The sequence below is a fragment of the Trichoderma evansii genome (genome assembly GCF_050947405.1).
Source record: "Trichoderma evansii strain SZMC 28006 chromosome Unknown GGI43scaffold_17, whole genome shotgun sequence".
Lineage (NCBI taxonomy): Eukaryota > Fungi > Ascomycota > Sordariomycetes > Hypocreales > Hypocreaceae > Trichoderma > Trichoderma evansii.
Window position 1 is genome coordinate 764,685 of NW_028145189.1, and position 23,943 is coordinate 788,627.

A 23,943-nucleotide genomic window follows, 5' to 3' on the forward strand; every position below is an offset into this window, starting at 1 on the left:
AGTACATCGACCCGTGCCCATAACTCAAGAGTCCGTGATCATATACATTCCAAGTCTCTAGTTAGTACTTGTCCACGGCGCGTGTAGGAATCCATGGCGTAGAGTTGTTCATAGTTAAAAACATCAACTCTAGTTCTGAAAAATATCTAGCAATGCATTATCTATAAGTCGAAACGATATCTTCAAAAAGCCTTGATCAACATCCAGTTAATCTATCTCAAAGTCAAAGGTACAACATCCCGGTTAACAGATTAAGATTGAAAGTCCCCAGCGGGTTAGCGCGTTTGCCCATTAATTCCCCATTCTAGCCAGCTGCGCTAATGCGACTCAAACCGAGGTTCAATTCACTGGCCCTCGCGCTCGCCCTCCAATCAGTTCCATCGCCAATACTTTCCATCTCACTCGTGGCTGACCGCAACCCGTCATTATCACTCATCGCATAACTGTAGCCAGCTGTACGGTTCAGCGGGCTTATATCATAATCAATCATTCAGTGTCATACGCGCTCTCTTAAACAAGAACCGTATCCTTGAAGATATCCAGCCTTCTCCACGCCCAGGTACTTCTAGAGCCGGAGCTGTCCGCCAGATCTCATCAGATCTCATCAGATCTCATCTCACTTTCAACTCCCTCGCCAAGACTATCATCTCATTTATTCAGTAATCATACCAGCAAATATATTCAAAATGAGCAAGATCAACAACGAAGCCGATATGGAAAAAGTCCAAGACTGGTTAGATAAGTTTGGAAATGACAAGGTACTGAATACACACATACATTCCCACACTCCTGTTACTCTTCCTCATCCTTTTGACACCAATAAACAATTCATCGAAAGGCTAACAAAGATACTCGTTCCACTAGAGATGGGTGCACACCCTCATACCCCACATCAAAGTCGTCTCAACAGACGCCACCCTCCCTCACCCCTCCATAACCTTCTCTTTCATCGTTCAGGATGAACACACCAATGGTCTGGGCAACCTTCACGGCGGTGCTGCTGCCACTCTCCTCGATTTCTGCACTTCTGTTGTCCTTGCACTTGTCAGCAAGCCCGGCTTCTGGCAGATGATGGGCGTCAGCCGCACCTTGAATACCACGTATATGCGGCCTATCCCAGCGGGCATGGAAGTGCTTATGCACTGTGAGATTCTGCAGGTGGGAAAGAGGCTGTGTGCTTTGAGAGGCACTGTCAGAAGAAAGAGTGATGGAGAGCTACTTTGCATCTGCGAGCATAACAAGGCAAATATTGACCCGGATCCCAAGTTATAAAGAAGAAAAAGATATTTTATTTGAATGGCGTTGACAGAGATGGCTCTTGGTATAAAGCTTGCTAGTATAATAGAAAGAAATTCGTCATCGTACAGAACGTAGACACCATAAAACAATAGACACATCTTAAGCTCCAGACGGCGGCTCCTCGATATGATGGGTAAGTTCGATAATCTCGAATTCCGCATCCAACAACAGCTCTGGTAGCTCATTTGCTACTGGCTCCGACTCGGAGTCGTCTTCCTCATCCTCGTCCTCATTCTCCATAGTATACTCCATGTCGCCTTCTGGATCGTCAGAGTCTTCCATCTGGATCAGTGCGCTCCACAGCAAGAAGTTCCTAGGAAGAACAGCGTGCGTACCGTGCGCCGCTTCGGAGTCACTGGCTTTCCAATAGGCCGACGGTCCGCAGGGGCCATGAGGATCATAGTCCCTGAATGCAGTAAGCGATGTGTTAGCTAGTTGAGAAAATACACTGAGAGAGATGCGAGATAAGATGTTGACACGCGTTTGTCTTACCTGTCAAACCAGTTACCAATCACCCCGCGAGCGGATCGTACCCCGCCGACCTGGACGCCCTCGCTTTTCCACCTCTCATGTCCGTGAAAGATGGATACTGACGTCCACCGTACTTCGCCCTCTTTTGTTAAGCCGACGGTACCTTTCGAATTAAAGTCTTTAGCTTCAGCACCGTTATCAAAGAAAATGGACGTAGTGAGACACCTACCTCGAAGATCAGACGACGCATTGTCATCCCATGAATCGTCGAGCGGACGAGAGATGCCCTCAAAATGCACTATCGGCAGGTCCGACGAGTATTCCGAATCTGGTCCAGCTTGTTCAATCTTAGTGACGTGGATCCTCATGATGATCAACCGAGTCGCTTCCCCAACGTCGAGTGTATGAAGGGGAGACTCGTCTCGTTCAGGGTTGGTAAAATTGTAACTGAAGAAGTCGTTGTAGTCGAGAAAACACACAAGCTATGACGAGTTAGCCACTAGCTACGAGCGATCAAGCTTGAGCTCTATCTAAACGATATATATAGTTAGCCACGTACCCGATACCAAGTGCCAGTCACGCCATATGGATCCATGGCGTCCAATGATGTTATATCAGGGCTAGGAGAAGATATGAAGCTGCTTTTCCAAGATCCTGAGAAGGGGTTATCCCAGATATCGCTAAAAAGCCGAGTGAGCTTCTTGGCGTAAACATTGTTGCCTAACACAATAAGGATCGCTTCCACCTTCTCCCAGTCCACGCGGTCGGTCCCATCGTTCATAAAGGGGCCCCATCGAGTCTGGGCGGTGTACTGCCGGATGTCGTAGACCTTGGAGCAGGCATATGGATAAGTCCTCGCTGATCGTAGTCTTCCAACTTTGAGAATTGGTTTGCCGTATAAACAGTGTAGCTTTGCACTTTGCTGTCGCTGCTCTTTGCTAAGATCCTCAGATGTTATATGGTGCTGGGATTTGTAGACCCTCTCAAAGAGGGAGGACTTTTGAAGGAAGGCCTCGCGGTTCACCTCATTCTCAAAGAGGCTATTTAGAAAGTCTACGTTTCTCGAGGCATATTGAGTATCAGATGCCTCTACAGCATTTCCAGTAGAAGAAGCATGCTGGAGCATCCGATTCACAACATCGTATACAAAACTCAGTTCACCCTCCTAAGATATATCAGATGATTAGTTAGTAAACAGCTTTCCCGAGATGTAGAAGAGTATTACTCAATATTACAAGATATCAAAGGGGAGAAAAGATGAAACTAAAAAACGTGCCTTATCTTCAGCTGTTTCACGCAAACAGATGTTCTCTAATCTGACGATACTGTGTAGTTCATTCTCCCAATCCAGTCCCTCCTCGGCTGGAGGTGAATCCTAGTCCATACAGTCAGCTCTTGATTTCGTAAACCAGGTTAGGAAATCAAACACCACAAAATACTTACAAAATGATGCAGATAGACATCATGACACAGCTTCTGATTGTCTTTTATGTAGCCGTGAAGCGCTCGGCAGACGCGGGGTAGAGATCCGAGATCTTTCGGCGTCAGCCACTGGAGGATGTTGTGAAGAATCTCATTTGGCAAAGTCGTTAGCTGGGCCATATTGTCGTGCGATTCGTATGAAAAAATCTGTCGTGTTTCAGAAAACCGAAGCTGAGAATGGAGATCGCAGGTTCCAATCGGAGCGGCTCGCCAATTGAATGATGCCATCTCACCTGCCTCAAGAGACCTTGGTCCTTATCTCCGTTAGCATGCACTGTGCTGTTAGCGCTGTGTGGAGCAGCCAGCATGGGGAAGCAGATCTCGCATCTAAGCTGTCAAAGCTGGCGTGGACAGAAGCAAACTCCGTGCAAACCGGAGATGTCTGGGCACGGTGCGGAGAACGTGAATGGCATGTATACATGTACTGGGGGATCAACTGCTCTGCTACTCCGAAAGCGTCAGGGGTAAACTTTGGACAAGCTTTTTCACGATGCTATGAAATATATCCACCTATACATGGGCCTTTTGTGGCTTTACAAGGATGTACCGTCGGGCTCGCCATCACTTTCCATTAATCATCATCCTCGGCGGTGGAATAGGAGCATGCTGATGCTGTCGGTGATTGGCGGACTTTGCTCAGTGCGGAAATACAGCCGCTGTTCGTCATAGAAACGTCTGGGATTCATGGAGCTGCTCATTCTTGTGCTTCCTTGAAACCACCCCAACAAAAAGACTCAGGCTGCTCATCACTCAGGGATCATTTATATGAATGTGCTTCGTATTGGTCAGTACTTATTTTATCTGATATCTTCAAAGTGATCCCTAGTCAAATATCTCATTGCTCAACTATTCTGAAATTCAAGTCTGACTTTCCGCAAGACAGCCTCCAAGATGTTTATCGCATTCAGGAGCTCTTAAGCCCAGGATGCACCTCATAGGCTATGCCCAGTGCCCACCAATCATGATTATCCTATCAAAATGGGTCCAACTGGGTTTCCAAGAAGATCCAGCAAAGCCTCAACAATGAAACCGGGAATGATTTCTAGTGTGCTGGGATCAAGCAGCGAGGATATAACGGTTGACGTTGAGCAACCGTTCTGGGTCTGTCCCTCATCCAGGACATCGATTAACCAAGCCAACGCCTTCACGGCGCCGGTGATGGCAAGAGATCCGTGTTCCGAGAGGATGTCTCTGACATATTCCACAGAAGTACCGCCTGCGCAGTATTTCTTCACCAAGGCGTCTGTCTCGCTAACTGGACTCAGCTCGTCTCCAGTAGACTTGTAAACGTACAACGGGATCTTGGGAGTGGCTTGGCCCATAGCGTTGTCGTTTTGGATTTTGACAAGTTCGGGATCCGTAAAGGGCAGAGATGGATCATCAAACATGCCTAGCACATCCTTGAAGAGAAAATCTGTCATATCGGCAACGAGGCATTGGTTCCTAACCTTGTTGAATAGAGGCTGATACTGCGGCAGCACATGGTCCTCAATGACGCTGTTAATTTGTGGATATTGGTTTGCCAGGCCAATGATGCCAGCGGGGATGATGCCAGCAAAGGCACTCTTATTAATCTCGGAGAGGACAGTGGTGATGTTAGGCACGGTGCCTCCTAGCGCAGCACCAGCGATTTTCAGCTCCGGCGCATAGGTTGGCTGCAGCTCTGCAGCCCAACCAGAAGCAAGGCTGCCGCCAGAATAGCCCCATAATGCAACGGTAGCGTCCTTGGAAATACCAGTGAAGCTACCAGAGCTGAGGGCGGCTCGGACACCATCAAGGGTTGCTTGACCAGCCTGTCGGTTGGCTGTGAAGGCGGCGGTTGGGCCTTCATGATCAGGGAGAATGACGACCCACCCTCGATTAAGAGCTGCCTCGACAAGAAGCAACTCAGCCTGCGTGACCAGTGTGCCCAGAGATCCTATGGCAGCTGAAGCGAGTTGAAGCGCATAGGAAGGAGCGCAGTCCCTGCAAGCCGAATCTTGGGCTACCTGGTAGGACAAAACCTTGGTTAGGTCTGCGTTATGGGGGATCAAGACAGTGACGACTGTTGCTGTGGCATTTCCGAAGTTGTCGTTGGTCCTGTACAGGATTTGGTGGCTGCCCTGGAGGTTCACGGGGGCCAGTCCGAAGGCTGCAATCTGCGCCGGTGGCGGACGATGTTTCAATATTGTCCCTGGAGCTGAACTGCCCACATCTGCAGGCACAGCATAGAATGGGTCAAGGCTGGGAAGTGTGGCAGCTCCTCTCCCTTGCAAGGTGAGTGGCACCGCGTGAGTGGCAGCTATCAAGGCTAGCCACGTGAGTGTGCGAGCTGTACAAGATCCAAACATGGTTGCTACCCAGAACGAAGTACTCGTTCAATGATTCCAAAATAGCACAGGACAAGGCCAGGCACCCTTCTCATCTCATTGAATAGCATCCCTGTTACAGAATATTCGCAATACTACTATTTATAACCAGATCTCCCCCAAGTCCACATGTCAGGAAACGACGATCCGTATGGTCTATCCGAAGAGCATTCCTCGGCAAGTCGGAATAGACTCACAAGCCAAGTTTGTGATATGCGAAGCTTATTATATAAATACCACCCTTCTCTCTTGGCGAGGGCTCCAAAGGGGTAATAGGATCAGCATTCAGCGGGGCGAAAGAGAGGGGATTGCGGGGAACGAAAATAGTAGGACACATCAGCTTTTGAGGAGCGTGGAAATATGGAAATCCGGCTGTGCTAGCCTTTGTCTTATTCACTAGTTCTTTTTCGGCGTGAAGCTGTGATACGACCTAGGTTGCTGGGGAGTTTCTCTCTTTATATGAGGACGTCAAGAGGCTCCATGTGATGTGATGAGAACCACTAAATGTTATGCGCCTTTCTTCAGTATTGACCTCTCTTCAGTAATGTCTTGTAAATAGCCGTGAATATTAATCGATGTGCCGAAATTAAATGGTCCGATGTGCTTGCCCGGCAAAATAGCAGTTTGGTGCATCCGCAGATGGATATAATAGCCGTTGGTCACCTACTACAGTTAGTAACTTACGAAGTATGTAACTACGTATATATAGTCCGGCTGATTGAGAAGTACATTGCAGGAGCAACGTGTGGCAGCAATAGTTGAAGCATTAAAGAATGTCACGCGTGCTTCTAGGCGCTGGATAGCCACCCTCTTTAAATCTTTGGAAATAGTCCACGATCAATTTGCCGTGATGGAAGGCTGGTGCCTGCTATTGTAATTCTAGTAGCAATGTCAAGTACGGCGTTGGCGTATTGCCTGGACACAATGAATCGGGACCATTCGGCCCGACAAAGCGAGATCCGATCTCTGTCTTGCAAGCGTGCCTTGTCTTTCGTCTTGCCTACTCTCTTCATACTATAAGTTTTGTGATACTACTGACGAAGCCCAAATTTTGTGCGTCTATTTCATGCTAACCATTCGCCTACGGTACGTGCCATTCTACTGCCACTCGCAATGTATACTGCTGCTGACCGAATACTAACCCTCTTAGCATGAAGTTGGCTATGCATGCAGCCGTCTGCCATTCAGCTGGCCAGGGCTCAGCGAATCCCTGTCCGCGGCCACCGGCCACAAACGAGACTTAGACTCCCCCAACCGCCAACCTGATGTTTTGTTGGTACCACTTGGTGCCGTTTTCTGGCCTACTAGATCAGTCCCAAGCCCAATAGGTGTGTGTGGCTTCAGGATTCTCGACCGCTAGCCCCCGCACTTGCGGCTTTGTGCCGGGTCGCCAAAGAGGCTAACGCCTGTCCACGCGGCATCCATTCTTCGTTTGACCTCCCTGATCCGTGGCAGCGAGGCGACGATCCATGCGAAACGGAGGTTTGGCTTCGGAATATGGGGACCTCGCGGTACCGACGGCGTGCTCAGAACTTGGGGGTTGCACGTGTGTGGCCCGCACAAGCGCTACCGGCGACTAATGGTAGCTGGTCCGCACGCTCTGGAGGCTTTTTACGGAGCATCGCGAGATCGATGATCAGGGTACCTCTGCGGCATAGACCGGATTACCCCCATGGCCTTTTAACTTTGTCAACGTTGGGGGTTTCCCACGCCCGGATTTTATTTTTGTTTGCACTACTTGTGCGTCTTACTACTAGCAGCATCGTCCGATAAACTTCCGTGCTGGCAGCGTGTTGGACCCGGATTGCAGCCACTCAATCTCCTTCTAAACTCCACAGCGGGCGGCTCAGGCCGCGCCAGCCGACGGTGACATACGAGGCTGAGAATAAGCGTTATGAGCTGTCCAAGTATGGCGGCTGGGCACAATGTGCTGCGCATGGTTGACGCCAAACTCCAACGGTGGACGGATTTTTTTCCTTCTCGTTGGATCTTTTTCTTCCTTTGAATAAAAAACCCGCAGCCGTGCTATTGGATACCACCTTGCCCTTCTTCAGCAGGCCCTACATCAGAGCAGACAGACCTATGGGACGACAGCAAAGTCTTGAAGCGGGCGTTTCTGGGGCTGGCATAACGGCTGGCACATACGCGCGGATGCTGTGCAACATGTCGGACATAGCCAGGGTCGTGAATGGTGCGTCCATGCTGGGGTGATCCCTCTTCTCAAGGCACATGAACATGGATTGCCGGACATGGGACCGGAACCGACTGTCCCGTGCATACTTTGGCTCTGCGCAAAAACTCGTTTCTTCTTTGCTTGCCTCGAATAGTATACGAACGGATCTCGTTCGTACTTGGCTTAGCAGCTGGCGTGATTTGTCTGTACAAGCACGGACAAGGTCGTCGGCCGCTGGGAATGCGCATCGGCTCAATCCCCTTTGAAAAGACTCACCTCTCGGACGCCCGCGGCTGACTGGGCATTATCCGCTCTGCAAGCAAGCTGCAGGCATTCTGCCGAGTGCGACGAACAGGAAAGGTGTTTATGTATTGAAGCCCAGCCATTTTCTAATACAGCTTACTTGCTTAAGCACGGCGGCACGAGCATGCCTCATGTTGTGTGTACTGCCTATGCGGTACTATCAGGTATGTATGCACGTGTAAGCCCCAGATAGAAAACTGTCTATTGCTTCTTAGTAATACTAATGTATTGAGTGCTGATCTGCATCTTAGAAAAAATAAAAAACTGTCGCTTTTTCTTATTCTTATTTTTAATTTTTTTCTTACTTCTCGCAAGTCAGCCTCTTTTTCATGTATTGTCCCCCCATCTACTATATTCCGTACCCCATAACGGTATCCATCCTTATACCCCCATGCAAAAGACTTGCTCGCCCAATCATCTTTGCATCGCTCGCAAGGGCCCGCTTGTCTCGCGCTCACTGGCCCGCGATGCCTCAAATAGCGCTGTACAGGCGCATCTAGCAATTGATTACAGCACTAGCAGGTGCGCTAGACCCAGCCGTTAATGACTGACCCCATGGTTCTGTGGCCTGGTCCAGCCTTTTTTCCATGGGGGGATCCTCCCTGCTCTTTTAGGGTCTGCTCCAGCTGCATCCTTTTTTGCAACGCCCAATCTCCATCGGATCGTCCACTGTGTCCGCGCCATCCTGTCCAATCCATCCATTCCATCCGTCGCCATTTCCATTCACTTCACCATCGCCGTCTGCAGAAGGAAGAGGACGCAGACGCCGAGGGAGAAACAGCGTCTTCATCATCACCGGCGGCTGCAGACACAGACGATCGCAGTCACGGGCCTGCAAGACGAACCTGCTGCTGCTGCTGCTGCTGCTATAACTGCTGCTTCTCTCACGGGCTCTGCTGCTGTTCAGTCCTTTTTGCACTGCGTTCGCTGTAGCGTCTGTGCTCTGGGTGGCTCCAGCTTTTTTTTCTCCGGCCTCGAGGGCATCGTGGACTGATCTCTCTCACTCAGCTTCTCCCCCCAGTCCCACAGCCGCACTTGACTACGGCCCCCCCTCCCCAGACTACGGTATCCATCTTCAGCCTCGAGACGGTTTTGCTGGAGCTTCTTCTTCTTCTTTCCTGCCACATACGACGCTGTTCTGCGCTGTTTCATCGCCATTTGCTCTGCCGTCTCTCTGTTGCGATCGTTTGTTGCTGGCGTCGTTGCTAGTTGCTGAGCCCTAATTTCCGTCACACAACGGTGCGCTATCGGCCGTGCCGTCCATCGTCTTCTGCCTGCCCTCGCCGTGTCTCTTCGTGCCCTCGCATGATCGGCCCCGGATCTAATCCGCTGGCCGGGTCGTTCCGTCGGGCTGATTCTGGCCGTCATGTTGCATTGAGCGCATCCCAATAACTGGTTCTTAGACGGGCTGATATAGAAGGATATCGTGTCTTGCCTAATACTAGCCCCAACACCTGTCCTGTTCCTGTCCTGAGTGTCCCGCTTCTGCTGCATAAACGGGGGTCCCGCAAGGCCAAAATCGAGAGGCCAAAGAAAAGGGAAAAAAAGATCTTTGAGCGGTTGTTGGTCCGAGACGAGGCCGTTGTGCAATCCTTCCTTCTTTTCACCCTCGTTTCCCATCCAACGGGCTCGACGATCCGGCGGCTCCCTCGACTGCCTCGCCCTTTTGGCGGATCCTCGATTTCCCGTCCTCTTTGACTTCTCTGCCAACGAGAGAAACCGTTTCAAATCGAGCTATGACTATTAGTGCAGGTCGGTCCCTAACGGCAAAGCCAACTTTACCCATCTCCCCGGCCAGCTCCACCGCGATGAGCTCCGCCCGTGATGGAAGCGGCGCGTCGCCAGATGGCTCTGGACAAGCCGAGCTTCGTCGAGCTATCAAGACGGAAAATGGCATCTCCAGTCGTGATGAGAGCCAGAAGAAACCTAGTGATGATCAGAATGAAGGCTCATCAAATTCTGAAGAGCCAACGCGAAAGCGGAGGCGCAGTCGAAAAGGTCTCGAGAAGAGATTCGAGTGCAGCGCCGAGGGCTGTGGGAAGAGCTACTCAAGAGCAGAGCATTTGTAAGTTGACCCTACTATGCCACCTTGTGGCCTTACTTTTTGCATCTTCCGTGGTAGTCGATATACTGTTGCCTCGTACCAGCACGTATATGAGGCCGCTTCCTGGTGCGGGATATTCCCAAGCTGCGACATCCAACATATCGGATAGGCGAGACTAACAACAAGGCAGATACCGGCATCAGCTTAATCATAATTCTAAACAGATTTTTCACTGCGAGTATCCAGACTGTCCTCGGACCTTTGTCCGAGGCGACTTGCTGAAACGTCACATGGATCGACATACGGCCAAGGGCTCGCAGCTAAACAGAAGAGACTCCATGGCTAGCCATGCGGCATCTGCTACTTCTCCCAAACTCGTGCCTGCTGATTCAAATCGTCAAGGGCCTGGTCCTCCTATGCCTGCGCCCGCGCCCGCGTCTGTGCCTGTGCCTGCATATAACGACCCTAGACCACCCCCACTAACACACCACTATCATCCCTCTCCTCAAGAACCCCCAGGGGACCCTTATCCGCTTATAAACAATGTCGGCCCTCCTCTCTTTGCTGGTAGCGCATCGTCTGTTGGACATGATGCCTTTGCGCGTGATCCCATTGTACATAGCACGGCACCTCCTCGCAGGATACCTTCTGGTCAGGCCCCTTCTCATGGGCCGCCGAGCCGGCCATCGATTCAAACCAATGTCGGGCCCTATGGCGTGATATCGCCAGCGTCCAGCCAGCAAGGCTACCACAGCCAGTCCAGTAGCACCCCGCAAACCGCTGGGTTTATTCCTCAGCACAACGTTCTTCCATTAAGCTTGCCGCCAGCACAATATTCCCACTTACAAACTGCCCCGGCGCCGAGAGATGGAGCATTGCCTCATACAGCGACGACGACGTCGGGACAGTACTCCGACGCTCACCACTCTCACCCAAATGAAATGATGATACTCGACCACATGGAAATGGCAAGCAGTGGCCCAGTTTTTGCTGACGATGGCGTCAACAAGTCTCCGTACGTGGGAATGCCCGAGGATTTCATGGCCTATCTCTTCAACTCCCTACCGCAGAATGGCTCTCCCCATCCACAGGCGCTGCCACCCCCTCTTCTAAAGTAAGTATTCTTGAGAGGCATTTATGGCGGGGGCTTAAGAAGTTAATATAAATCTTGTTTAGCTACGGCGATTCGCAAAATGGCAATCACGGAGATCACTACTTGGATCATTCAACTGTGGGATTCTTTCCTTCTGACCCGCAAGATGTCATGGCCGTTAATAACCTCTTGGAGCAGCATGCCCCAGAGGCTAGTATAACTGAAGAGCGCAGCCAGGAGATCTTCAACTTAATTAGTGAGCGATTCAAAGAGGACGACGAAGATATATCTGCGAGGCAGCGACGTATCAGCATATTGAGTGGCGATCGCTCTTCCGGAGAACACATGCTGAGCAGAAGGATGATGCAGGCCTACGTCGGCTCCTACTGGTACCATTTTAGCGATCAAATGCCGATTTTGCACAAGCCAACATTTGCTACGGAAAAGACACCCAATTTGTTACTCATCGCCATAATGGCAATTGGTGCCGCCTGCCTTGATAGGACTCATGGAACCAAAGTGACCATGGCTGGAGCCGAAGTATCTAATTTTCTAGCTGAGCATCTACGATGGGAAGTGTTTATGGAGCGTAGTTTCCGACCTCCGGCCAAACTCTGGGTTTTCCAGACACTGATCCTGCTCGAACTTTACGAAAAGATGTACTCGACGAGAGAGCTTCATGAACGTGCTCATATTCATCACGCCACCACTGTTACCTTGATGAGAAGAGGGCGTTCTCTCATTGGAAAGTCAACATTGGACTCACCGCCACAACATAGCTCCGATGGGTCGCGAAAGTCTTCGGCTTCTGGTATAGCACATACAGCAGACGAATGGTGGAATCATTGGATCACAAACGAAGCAACCCGGAGGGCTGCTTTTGCTGCCTTCATCATAGACTCTACTCATGCCACCATGTTTGGCCATTCGGCGGTGATGGTAGCGCATGAGATGAGATTAACACTACCTTGCGATGAGTCCCTTTGGAGGGCCGCGAGTAGCGCCGAGGTAGGCCGGGTCGAAGCCAACCTCATGTCCCGAGGCATCAAGCCTGTAACGTTCCTTGAAGGTTTGAAACGCACTTTGAGCCATCAAGATGTGCGTACGACACCATTTGGCCGATCAGTCCTCATGGCAGGTCTGCTCAGTGTCACATATCATATGCACCAACGCGATCTTCAGGTCAACGTACTTGGAGGAGGCGTCATCCAAGCTCTGGGTGGACGAGACAAGTGGCGAGCAACTCTCACTAGAGCATACGATTCGTGGAAATCAAATTTTGATAGGGCACTGGAGCTAAATGAATCTGATCCTTATAGACTGGATTTGCAGCAGCAAGATTTCAACGTCGTGTTTGAAAGCCGTACAGTGCTGCATCATTTGGCTCATATGGCTATGCACGCTGATATTGTGGACTGCCAGATGTTCGCCCGTGCTAAGCGACTCCTTGGTCGTTCTATTGGACACCAAGAATTTCTAAGCGCCCAGAGGAGAATCAAAGAATACTGGGCCCCGTCTGCAAGGGCTCGCGACGCTACTTATTACGCGCTGAAATTTCTCTTGTCCGTTCTCGTACCCGATCAAGCAGGTCCTCCGTATTCAACCAGTCCCGACCACGATAAGCCATACGAGACCCGCGATGATGTGCTGTTGAATCGACCTTGGGTCCTCTATTTTGCGGCGCTTGTCGTCTGGTGCTATGGATATGCTGTGGAGGGACCTTTCTTGACCGGATCGACGCCGGTGGGACACGAAGAACAATGGCAACAAATGAGAGCATATCTTACGAAATACGGTGGAGTCACTGATCCGAATGAGCTACGAAATATGAGGGGTATAAACGGCAATACGGCGTTACTCATGGTGCTGAAGGATACTTTTGACAATTCTCGATGGGAGCTATTGCATGAAGGAGCGAACCTTTTGCATAACTGCATTGTGCTAAACTCTGGCGGCAACGTCTTGTAAGCTCTAGCATAAGCGATTTGCAACGTCTTACTGATGACTTTTATGCTGGGGATATTCTTTTCTCTGTGAATTTTTTCCTTTTCTTTGCAAGATTATTTATTTTTATTCATCTGTACGTCACGATAAAAGGGAAGGATACGTCGATGGGGAAAGAAAGCCTGCTGAGCGAGAGCGATTTTTACTTGCGGATAGCTGGCGGATTTGTCTCCAAACATGTGGGACGGCGCAATAATTTTTGCTTGGTTTCCAGAACAACAATACCCCCTTTTTATTTTATTTTTCTTGATGACAATGGAGGGATGTGCATGGCTACCTAGTTAAATTGGCTTTTTTACGGGTATGAAGTCTATGGCCAGTGGGAATGGGAATGGGTAAAAGAAAATTCTTTGATTATTTTACTGCTTGGAATCGTATTATAAATACTCATATATATCGTCATTTAGCTCTGCTTTTATGGAATATGAAAACTGTTCAATTACATTCTCTAAATCTATATGCTAAGCTCTGATAAGTGATGTGAACAAAAAAACCATTACTGCTGCTCTCCAGACAACTTTCTCTTCTCCTACTTGGACACTTCTACTGTACACGCTGTATATCGTCTGAGCTAGTTTCTCCTAAAGGGCACCTTTTTATTTACGCACTTCCTTCCGAGTCACCGGTTTCTTCTTCGGAGAAGCTTTCCTGTTAGCAACGTCTTTGTTCTTGGCGACCTCTTCTTCAGAAGCAACGGCCTCTTCTTGCACATTCTTTGCGCTGGCCTCTTTGGTTTCTGCCTTGGGCTGTTTACCCCGGCGCTTTGTTGCTGGCTGGTCTTTGTCAGTTACCTTCTTGCTGAGTGCAATTTTGCGCTTTTTGGAGGGTTTTGTGACCTCCTCTTGGCTACCCTTTTGAATGTCTTCTTCATCTTCTTGTTCGCCTCTCTTTCTCTTAAGAGTTTTGCTTTGTCTTAAAGGGCTTTCTTGTATTAAAGACTCGTCTTGCACCAAAGGCTTATCTTGAACAAACGGTGTGTCTTGAATCGCTGGATTGCTTTGTGCTATAGGATTTTCTTGTTCCAATGGTTTATCTTGTACAGAGGCTGGTACGGCATCACCAGATGGCTGCTTTATGTCATCGATTTTCTTATCCGTCAAGTCCCAGTCATACACGCCATCATACTCATAGCCCATGCGCTTCATCAGCCGCCGGTACATGTCCCGCAGCTTACCATAATTCACCGTGTCATCATACTTGAGAGATCGGACGTATTTGAGATGCCTCGCGAATTCAGATGGCATGCCTTTACAGATGATCTCGATGGGCAAGGAGAGCTTCATCTTGAGGGTACGTTTGGACGAGACGACCGAACCATTTGAATCACCACCATCGAGACTCCAAGGGAGATAGCCGCGAAAAAGAAAGATGAGCGCGTAGGCGAGTGATTCGAGGTCGTCTTTAGGAGATTGAGGCTTTAGTCACATATTCAGAATACATTAGTCTTGGTCGTAGATAGAAATAAAGATAGAATAAGTATCGAAAAATATACTCACCCGACTCAAATGCCATGCTATACATGCGGTTTCGATAGTCCCAGCCATGTGATACTGAGGCGCAGCGATGTAATCGCTACAGGGCCTGAAATAGCCAGACAGGCCAAAATCGAGAATGTATGCCGTCTTTCCATTCTCCTTACCAAATCCCATGACGATATTTTCCATCTTCAAGTCTCGATGCACAAGATTCTTCGAGTGTAGCATTTCCACCCGAGATATCAACTGGTCCGCCAGCATGAGAGTCGTCTTGAGGGAAAAGCGGTGCCCACAGTGTCCAAGCAAATCCCATAGCGAAGCACCGAGGAGTTCGCAGACCATGAACTCGATACATTGGCGGTCGTTAGAACCAATATCATGGAGGGTTGCAATGCCGGGTTGGTCCTTGAGCGTCCTGTAGAAGAATGACTCGCGCTGAAGGCTGCTGTTGCTGGAATTTGGGTTGAGGTAACAGAGCTTGACGGCGACGAATTTGTTTGTTTTGAGATCAGTTGCTAGATGGAGAGAATTAATAATTCAACGGTAGACTAAAGGGTGATTATGAAGATATGAATCTGGGAGGCAGGAAATTACCTAGATAGACTTGTCCGAAGCCTCCAGAGCCGATTTCACCCTCGAGACGCCATCTGTCTCGGATTGTCATACCCTATGGAGATGAAGGATGGTTAATTTTGATGATTTTAAAGATGTATGAGACTTAAAGAGTATGTACATACATTGTAGTCTCGAAAATACTCAGGAGGCATCGTGGAAGTTTATTACGGCAAGTGATCATGAGAAGTATCAATTACGAGATGACGGAGATGAAAAATAAGAGTTTGAAGCCTTTTTCTGCGTATATATATATATATATATATATATATATATTCTATGGCGTAGCTAAAAATATCATCCTTTCTCTTTATGATGAGAATGATATGCTGTTCAAGACTATATTCATCTTTGTCAATGAATGGTTTTCGGGAGGGTGGCAGACATATGTCTTTCAAAGTGAGACATAAAGATACAATATATCTATTAATATAACAAACTTTTATAACTAAATAAGCAAAAATTACGCAAAAACAAATGAAACGCTTTAGAGAATGATGAGCGCCGTCTAGAGTGTAACACATATATTCAGAATTTTATTACTACAGCTGTAGCCATACATTTCAGGCATATGCCCATATCATACGGCAAATAAGTAGACATAGGTAGCAGAAGCTAAAATATTTTCTTCGTGATAATGCGAGGGTTGTGTGTTGAAAAGGAGATATCGTTCTCTTATAATGGGATAGATTCAGAGATGAGATGAAAATTTGGCTTTGGAGAGCCTTTTTGTTTTCCATAAGTAGTTTATATTACCAGACAATGCTCCGATGAATCTCAGGATGTTTCGCATTTTGTCGCACCGAGTTTTCGCAAGCAACGTTGGAAGTATTCATCGCCATGGCATGATTTTTAACCCAGGTTTGACCGCCCCCAGCCCCCCTTTCTGTCGCAAACGCAGTGTCTGCAACTTCCACGATTTTCACAGCAATTTTAACCCTCTCTGAGCCCTTTGGCTGTTCATGCACGTATCTGCTTAGGGTGAGGAACCCGCAGCTTCACAGCATTTTTAACTCCCCCCGAAGCTCTTCCAGCCACATTTCCTGTGGGGCAGAACTTGACCTTTTACTCGCGGTAGAATCATTTGTCTACTTTCATCTGGAAGCTGCCTAGAAGTGGTTTTCTTCTCCATTGGATTCAAGTGCTGCGTCTGTGTGGCGGGAGGCCAGCAAGTTAAGGTTTCCAGGTCATATACCGAAACCCGCAAGATGTTTCGCGACTTCTAAAATTTAGAATTACCATATATTTCTCTACAATGTTGTCTCTTTTTGCACTCTTCTTCCACAGTGAATCATCAAGTAAAGTTTCTATGTTACTCCGAGAGAGTACGGAGTACTTCGTGAGAGGCGCTCTAAAGCAGCGGCTGGCGCTAGACCTAATTGGATGAGAACGGCAGGGGACCAGCTTCTCGGCCTTTTCTGGGCGCAGTGACATCACTGATATCTTATCGCATTGTTCCGCACGCAATTTTGTTTCAAACAGTTCATTGGCATCTATGAAACGGTTTTATCTAGCACAAGGCGTACAAGGCATACAAGTCCCTTAATAAAGAATATAGCTTTTTTTTTTTATGATTACTGTTGTATTTTTCAACTTGTGAACACTGCTGGTAATCCATGAAAATCTTAACTCAAAGCCGCATCCAAGTTCGTGCACTTGATTTGCGCAACGGGGATTGACTTTTTTATTTTTTGCGAGACCGTTACACACAATTATGCGGCGCTAGCAGCTGGGCCAGGAACGAAAAAGAAAAAAAAGTTAGACTAACAAAAGTCAAGAAAACACCGACAGCAAAGAAAAAAATAAAACAAAAAAAATCAAAAATTAAAAGCGGTCCCCGAGTTCATCGCCATGGGCGACGTACAAGCACCGGCGAAGAGAAGAGAGGTACTAGGTACGTGCTCGTCTTAGCCCAAGCCATTGATGTAGAAGTAGGGTCCATTCAGAGGAACCACTGGCGCTGATAGGCGGTGCAGTCGAGTCCCCTGGCCAGAAAAGAGAGTAAAAAGGCACACGCACGCCAATTCGGTGCACGCGACGCATTAAATTGACCCCACTAGAGGCGCCTATGGTGTTACCCCACTTCAATGGCGCAAGTACCTCTGCGCCGAGATTTGCGGTGGCAGGTACCCGGGACGCCTAAATGGGCGGCGGTGTCAAGCCGGTAGCGCGTCATTCTGCCGGCGAAAAAAGAGAAGGTACATGTCCCTGTAGTGAGGACCTACTGAAGTGGTGCTAGCAGTCAGGTGCTGCTCTTTGCCGGCAAGGTCCATGTCCAGGTCGCTCGCTCGCTTCTCCTCCTCCTCCGAACCTCGCAATCCCACACAAAGCACCTGCGGAGCATTTTTGCCCATGAGATGTGACGATCGATTCTCTCGTGGCCTGCTTTCTCTATTATTCAATATCCCACACTGCCGCTGCCATAGCCTCTTGTGCTAGCAGCAGCTTCCAGCCAGAGCCCTCCCTGCGTCCGCCGCTTCTCGGTCCACCCTCTCCAGTCGCCTACCATGGCCCCGACCAAGACCTCACGGAAAGATCACGATGATCACAAAGCCGATACTCCCAAAAACGGGCATGGCTCTACAAAGATGCGCCGTGGTGCCAGCCAGCAGTCTCACGCTGCTCTGAACCGTGAGCTGCATGCCGCTCCCACGTCGGCGCCCATGCAAATGCCGACCGAACCTCTTCTACCTAGCGTACGTTAAATTGCCCCCTCTCTGATGGCTGCTTGGTCTCTCTAAGACCACTGCTGCTATTACTTCCTATTTAAAGACGACGAACACTAACAACGCTCCGTCAACAGCTTCCCTGGGCCTCCTTCGAGCGACGATCCCTCCACGCCTACCTCCGCGAGCACGAGCTCACCACCCCGTCCTCCTACACCAGCTCATTTCACAATTGGGTGCTATCACGACCCGGTAGCCTAGGCCTATACTCTCCCACCATGGTCCGCAAGCAGCAGATCAAGCGACAGTCCAAAGACCAGCTCGCCTTGGCCGTGCGCAAGCACTTCAATGGGCTGGGCATTCAAGAAAACGATGTCATTGTCGACTTCATCTACAAAGTCCGCAACCACCAAGGTGTCAAGGACCAATCACCGACCAAATACACCATCGAGGTGGCAGATTGAACCGATCCCTTATATATATGAAGAGCTCTAGCGAGAAAGAGCGTGGCTCCAAGATTTGCTTAGCATGGATCGGTGTTTTTGGCGTTTTCTAGGTTCCTGACCACGACACACCAGCTGTGTGCGTATGGGGTAGATACCCGAGGGAGTCGTTTGGTACTCTAAACTTGTTCTCCTTTTTTTTACTGCTTGTCATTTTCGTTTGAAGTGCGAATCATGTCGGCTCCCTTCGCGCCATTCGGTGGTGCAATACTAGGGACCAAAGAGCTTGTTGGATTCGGATTTTTTTTTTGTGTGTTAGAACAAAGCAGTGTACCAGCAAGTACCGGCCTGGCATTTGACAGCGTCACCCAAAGAGGGGAGGACGAATTAATGGTTTTTGTTTATAAATGGTATCTTTGATGCGAATTGGCAAATACAGCATAGTCATGAAATAATTCCAAGTTCTTTGTCTACAGCGAATTTTTTCCCTCTTTCAACCCTGAACGAGATCTCGCCTACTCTCTAGAGAAACAAAAAAAGAAGGTGGCGTGAAACATCGCATGCGAGACAAAGGAGGGACACGGGACAGGCACACAAGGATGACAGACACTGAAGAAATCCTTCATAGGGCACGGGCCGGGCTGTGGTGGTTCGACGGTCCACTTTGCTGTGCGTCCCATGTCCAGTTCTTACATACATGACATGCCAGCACAATGTAGGTACGCGGATGTCATCAGCCAACGGGATCAGCACTGGACAAAGGCGTGCATGAGGCTGCTTCGGAAGGTTTAATTTGTTCTCGGAGGCGAGCCTTTGTGTCTTTGCTCTTTGCATCAGTCGCTGCGACTAACAAGGTATCCGGTATTGCTTTTGTATTCATGCAAGGCATTCTAACTGCCATAGCTGCGCATGCACACACACACAGCGACAAACACCACGGCCCTGGTCCACCGCTGTTGGTCTGCCTGCCTGTCATCCAAACCCCCGTTGCTCTCGGCGGGGCCAAGCGGCTGGCTTATCAATTCTCGGTCGGCGCGTAAAATAAGAAAGCGACAGGCGTCACCTTTCCCACCTGAAGCTTCTATTAACAGGCGAGGCATCTTGTCTTCTTTCGCAGAGGCTGGGCTGGCAGTAAACAGCCATCATTTCCAAATTCGCTATGACAAGTTACCGCACGATCTCGAAGAAGCTCAAGACAGTATTTCATCCGGCGAAGTATATATTTCCATTGCCGATCCCAAAATGACGACTTCTCCAACGTCCGAAGATCGCGGCAGCAACTCGTGCATTATAGCCTATAACACAATGGATCCGGACAAGAGACAGCTTGATAACGGCTGCCGGCCATTTGGAGATGATTAATTGGCTTTCTCCAACTGTAGCAAAAGCGGCACCCGGAGCGGGATCGGCCGGCTTATGACGGCATACCAAGCAGTTGCGTCGCTATCGAGAAAAACACATGACCTCGGCTTAAAATCGGTAGAAACGCGGCAAGTTGAGCTGTCAAGGCCCTTTTGGTGAATGCAAGCAATTGAGAGAGAGCGACCCCACCTTAATTTTTTTCGATGCATATTCGTTTCCGTTCTTTGGTTCGCCAGATATCGATAGAATCGCTCGGTGGAGAGCTTTTTGCTTAATAACTTTTTAGAGGGGACAAATTTCGAGCCGCGCCAGTTAAGCCGATTCGCTTCTAGCCTTTCTCTCCAGTCTCGTTTGTCTTATTTCTCATCGATTTGATTTGTCTGTTCATGCTCGGCTTGGGCGCACAAGGATTGATTGCGAAAGAGGAAGAAGCGTAACCGGGATAAAACAGAAAAAGAAAAAAAGATAGAAACCACCACAAATTGGGTCTGCCGTGCCGAACCATGTCAACCCTCCTCTCCAAGGCCGCAGCTCCGGCGCGGGCACTTGCAAAGAGCCACAACCTCTCGGGACGTCCCAAAATCCAGCAATGCCTGCGTAAAGGCGCTCAGCTTCACACGGCGTCGTTTCGCTCTGGATCCGAGAGACCCAATGCGCGGAAAGAGCACAAGTCGACTCGTGTATCACAGCGGGTAGGTCGCCGGAACTCCAGAACTATGACTACATGCCCCACAGATTCTAACAAACATCTTCGTGATAGACCTTCCATGCCACCAATACCTTGGCGTCAAAGGACCCCTACAAGGCTCTCGGTGTAAACAAGTCTGCGACGGCTGCCGAGATTAAGAAAGCATACTATGGCTTAGCAAAGAAGTTTCACCCCGATACAAACAAGGACCCCACAGCCAAGGATAAGTTTGGCGAGATCCAAACCGCCTACGAGATCCTCTCCGACCCGAAGAAGAGAGAGCAGTACGACCAGTTTGGCGATGCGAGCTTTGATCCTAACGCAGCTGGAGGCAATCCGTTTGCCGGAGCTGCGGGCGGCAATCCTTTTGCAGGATTCGGTGCTCAGGGTGGCTTTGGAGGTGGCTTTGGCGGAGGCTTCAACTTTGAGGATCTGTTTTCAGCATTTGGCGGCGGCGGCCGTCGATCGAATCCTTTCCAGCAAGAGATTTTGGTGGGCGACAACATTGAGTCTCATGTAAGCATCAGCTTCATGGAGGCTGCCAAGGGCACTAGCCAATCCATCACTATCACGCCGGTGGAATCCTGCAACACATGCTCTGGAAGTGGTTTGAAGGCTGGCGCACAGCGATCGCAGTGCCACACTTGCGACGGAACAGGCACACGGGTACACTATGCGCAGGGCGGCTTCCAGATGGCCTCGACGTGCGGATCCTGCGGAGGTACTGGTTCAACTATTCCCAAGAGCTCGGAATGCCGCACTTGCTCTGGACAGGGTGTTGTGCGCAACAAGAAGACCATCACTGTTGATATTCCGGCTGGTATCGAGGACGGTATGCGACTCCGGATAGATGGCGCCGGTGATGCTCCCATAACCGGAAGATCCACATCTGCCAATGCCCGGGCCCAGAACGGAGATCTCTATGTCTTTGTTCGGGTTGCCTCCGATCCCAAGTTCGGCCGCGAGGGCTCCAACATTCTCTACACTGCAAACATTCCCCTCACCACAGCCATTCTCGGTGGACAGGTCACGATTCCCACGCTGGATGGATCGGTTAATCTCAAGGTGGCCACCGGTACCAACACAGGCGACAAGGTCACTCTGCCTGGCATGGGTATGAAGCGACTCGGCTCACGAAGGGCAGGATCTGGTGATTTGAAGGTTGAATTCCGAGTCAAGATGCCCAAGTCTCTCAGCGCCAGTCAGCGAACTATCCTCGAGATGCTCGCCGATGAGATGGACGACAAGTCAGCTCGCCGCGTCATGAACGTTTCGTCAAGGTCAGAAGGAGATTCCAAAACCTGAGCTGCTTATGCATGTAGGATCTTTACTAACACACAGCTTTTCCCGACATGCAGCTCCGATCCCAATGACCCCAACTCCCACAAGGACGAAGGATTTCTCAAGTCCGTGTGGCATACGCTGACTAACCACCCTGCTCACGAGAAGGATGGAGCCTCATCAGGCACACCGGGATCTACCGGCGGATCGACAAACGATGACAAGGGAAAGAAGGAGAATAAGCCTTCTTCTGACTAAGCTTTATCCTTTCGAGAAACGGTTTCACAACTAATCTTACCTATCTGGTTCGACCTTTTTCTCTTGTACAGCATTCGGATATACAAACTCAAAATCTAAACCTGAAAAACAAAAAAAACCTAACGCGACCATGCATAAAACGTTGGTAGCCTCGGAAAAAAGGAGGAAAGGAGGATCTCATTTTGCATAGACCTGGGAAATCGAATACATATAAAAAAAGAGTGAGTAAGTGTGAAGGAGGGAGGGAGAGCTTGCATTCGATGGTTGTTTTCAACGGCCACAAAAAAAGGGAAAAGAAGGCTTCGAATGGTGTAGGATATTATTGACGGATGGCACTTGCTCAAGACGGGTTGTGTCAACTTTTCATGCCCAAAAGCTTCTTCCATGAGCTTTTCGGTTTCAACTGCTATGCTCGGGCGTGGACGCTATTGTGAGCATCGTGTATATTAATAACTGCAACTACTTAAGAAAAGCGATGAGGGGAGAAAAAGGGGGCGAAGAGACTTTTTCGTTTTCGCAGAGACCAATCTCCCCTCATTAATACATGAGATGATATATGTATATTTATGTATAATGGTATTTGCCTGCTCTATGTGCTTTAGATAAAGGTGATGATTTGTATCCACTGTTGTAGCGATGTAACAACTATATCTTCATCACGTCCGCCATGTGTTCTGTGATCCATGGTCTAATGTCTCTCACCATCACTTTGCATCACAATGGATGTCAAAGGAGGTGCGGTCTTTGATGTGCATCTTTGATATCATCGGCTACCATTGTCAGATGTCAAATCCATCACGAAACTCAAGCAACTCACAGAAAAATGAAACCCCTCTGGTTTAAAACCGTCCAAACCGAGTACTCCTTCATGAAACGAATAAAAAAGCAAGATAAAAAAAAGGTCGCAACTCGAATCATTACTTCATATTTCAGCCCCTCCCCTCAACCAATCGGCTTAAGCTTCTTCTTCTTCTTTTTATCCGGATCGCCCGACTTGCCCTTCTGAAACTGTCGCCAGCTATTAATCCGCACGTCTCTTGTCGCTTCCCAATCCTGCTCGTGTTGCCTCTTTCGCTTCCTCTCATCTATCTCCTCGTCCTGGCGGCGCTGCTCGCGACCCTCCTCCTGCAACTGAGCCTTCATCTGGCGCCTGCGCCGGTGTTCGTTGTCGATGAGCACCTCGCGGGCCTTGTCGCGCCACTTCTTGGCGAACTCGTCCGTCTTGAGCTCGGGGCTGTCGACGGTCCACTTATTCTCCCGGATGAGCAACATACGGGCGTCGGCGATGGCTTCGTCGAGGCGCTCGCGGTGCTTCTCGTCCATGAGCTCGGTCTGGGCTTTCTTGAGGCGATCGAAGGCGTCGGGCGCGCGGGGGTTCTTTGTCTTGTCGGGATGGATGAGGAGGGACTTTTTGCGATAGGTGACTTTGATGTCTGATTCGGGAACACCAGGTTGCAGGTCTAGAACGGCATATCTGTAGATGAAGACGTTAGAAAGAGAGAAGAAGCGTTGTGTTATCGGGAAAGAGGGCGCTCACGCATCGAGGCGAAACGCCTTAAGGATTCGATCAATCTCGGCATCCTAGAGTTGATTAGTTAGCATAATTATAACTTTATTAGAAGCGCAGAACGTACCTTGTCAAACTCCTTGGCCTCAAGCTCGAGAGCATCGAGCGCATCTTTGTCGTCTTTTGTGTCAACGTCCGCCATAGTGATTATCGACTGATGTTTATAAAATAGGTTTCCTTCTTCTTCTTCTTCTTCTTCTTCTTCTCCACTCTGTTTATATAGACAATTACTCTATTGAATGGATGGCGATGGTATCAAGACAATGAAGCGGGGAAGAACGAGCGTCTGGCGAGTGGTTGAAAACGTCGACGAAGCTGCAGCTCTCTCGCGTGCTCTCAGTCGGGCGATTGGCAAAGATGATTCGCAGTAAAAA

The 23,943-nt window shown here is 49.2% G+C and overlaps 9 protein-coding genes across 9 annotated transcripts; 5 read left to right on the plus strand and 4 right to left on the minus strand.

The window, feature by feature from the left end:
* The first annotated feature begins 24 nt into the window (after positions 1–24).
* GGI43DRAFT_122925 (HotDog domain-containing protein) lies at positions 25–1,636 on the plus strand. The gene is made up of 2 exons (XM_083199068.1): positions 25–758; positions 865–1,636. Exons 1-2 carry the CDS (start codon positions 687–689, stop codon positions 1,270–1,272), a joined length of 480 nt encoding a protein of 159 aa, XP_083058446.1. The 5' UTR covers positions 25–686; the 3' UTR covers positions 1,273–1,636.
* On the minus strand, positions 1,399–3,372 carry GGI43DRAFT_424382 (F-box protein; the record flags this gene model as incomplete). The annotated part of the gene is made up of 6 exons (XM_083208359.1): positions 1,399–1,705; positions 1,792–1,933; positions 2,000–2,252; positions 2,330–2,935; positions 3,047–3,145; positions 3,214–3,372. 6 exons carry the CDS (start codon positions 3,370–3,372, stop codon positions 1,399–1,401), a joined length of 1,566 nt encoding a protein of 521 aa, XP_083058447.1.
* An 845-nt stretch (positions 3,373–4,217) lies between these two features.
* Positions 4,218–5,582, minus strand: GGI43DRAFT_386056 (secretory lipase domain-containing protein; the record flags this gene model as incomplete). Its single annotated transcript, XM_083203738.1, has 1 exon — positions 4,218–5,582. The coding sequence occupies one exon, from the start codon at positions 5,580–5,582 to the stop codon at positions 4,218–4,220; it is 1,365 nt and encodes a 454-aa protein (XP_083058448.1).
* A 2,538-nt stretch (positions 5,583–8,120) lies between these two features.
* On the plus strand, positions 8,121–8,800 carry GGI43DRAFT_123116 (uncharacterized protein). The gene is made up of 2 exons (XM_083199069.1): positions 8,121–8,240; positions 8,328–8,800. Exons 1-2 carry the CDS (start codon positions 8,201–8,203, stop codon positions 8,618–8,620), a joined length of 333 nt encoding a protein of 110 aa, XP_083058449.1. The 5' UTR covers positions 8,121–8,200; the 3' UTR covers positions 8,621–8,800.
* Positions 8,801–10,021: 1,221 nt separating this feature from the next.
* On the plus strand, positions 10,022–13,362 carry GGI43DRAFT_123156 (transcription factor domain-containing protein). Its single transcript, XM_083199070.1, has 3 exons — positions 10,022–10,246; positions 10,311–11,234; positions 11,297–13,362. The coding sequence occupies exons 2-3, from the start codon at positions 10,411–10,413 to the stop codon at positions 13,179–13,181; spliced, it is 2,709 nt and encodes a 902-aa protein (XP_083058450.1). The 5' UTR covers positions 10,022–10,246; positions 10,311–10,410; the 3' UTR covers positions 13,182–13,362.
* A 451-nt stretch (positions 13,363–13,813) lies between these two features.
* Positions 13,814–15,459, minus strand: GGI43DRAFT_429044 (casein kinase I; the record flags this gene model as incomplete). The annotated part of the gene is made up of 4 exons (XM_083209045.1): positions 13,814–14,632; positions 14,714–15,207; positions 15,287–15,359; positions 15,430–15,459. The coding sequence occupies 4 exons, from the start codon at positions 15,457–15,459 to the stop codon at positions 13,814–13,816; spliced, it is 1,416 nt and encodes a 471-aa protein (XP_083058451.1).
* Positions 15,460–17,811: 2,352 nt separating this feature from the next.
* Positions 17,812–18,434, plus strand: GGI43DRAFT_386059 (histone deacetylase complex subunit SAP30 Sin3-binding domain-containing protein; the record flags this gene model as incomplete). Its single annotated transcript, XM_083203739.1, has 2 exons — positions 17,812–18,000; positions 18,108–18,434. The coding sequence occupies 2 exons, from the start codon at positions 17,812–17,814 to the stop codon at positions 18,432–18,434; spliced, it is 516 nt and encodes a 171-aa protein (XP_083058452.1).
* A 1,593-nt stretch (positions 18,435–20,027) lies between these two features.
* Positions 20,028–22,062, plus strand: GGI43DRAFT_123305 (uncharacterized protein). The gene is made up of 3 exons (XM_083199071.1): positions 20,028–20,467; positions 20,536–21,743; positions 21,822–22,062. Exons 1-3 carry the CDS (start codon positions 20,279–20,281, stop codon positions 22,000–22,002), a joined length of 1,578 nt encoding a protein of 525 aa, XP_083058453.1. The 5' UTR covers positions 20,028–20,278; the 3' UTR covers positions 22,003–22,062.
* A 480-nt stretch (positions 22,063–22,542) lies between these two features.
* On the minus strand, positions 22,543–23,922 carry GGI43DRAFT_411411 (uncharacterized protein). The gene is made up of 3 exons (XM_083206712.1): positions 23,637–23,922; positions 23,540–23,583; positions 22,543–23,476 (listed from the first exon to the last, which is right to left on the minus strand). The coding sequence occupies exons 1-3, from the start codon at positions 23,709–23,711 to the stop codon at positions 22,945–22,947; spliced, it is 651 nt and encodes a 216-aa protein (XP_083058454.1). The 5' UTR covers positions 23,712–23,922; the 3' UTR covers positions 22,543–22,944.
* Positions 23,923–23,943: the final 21 nt, after the last annotated feature.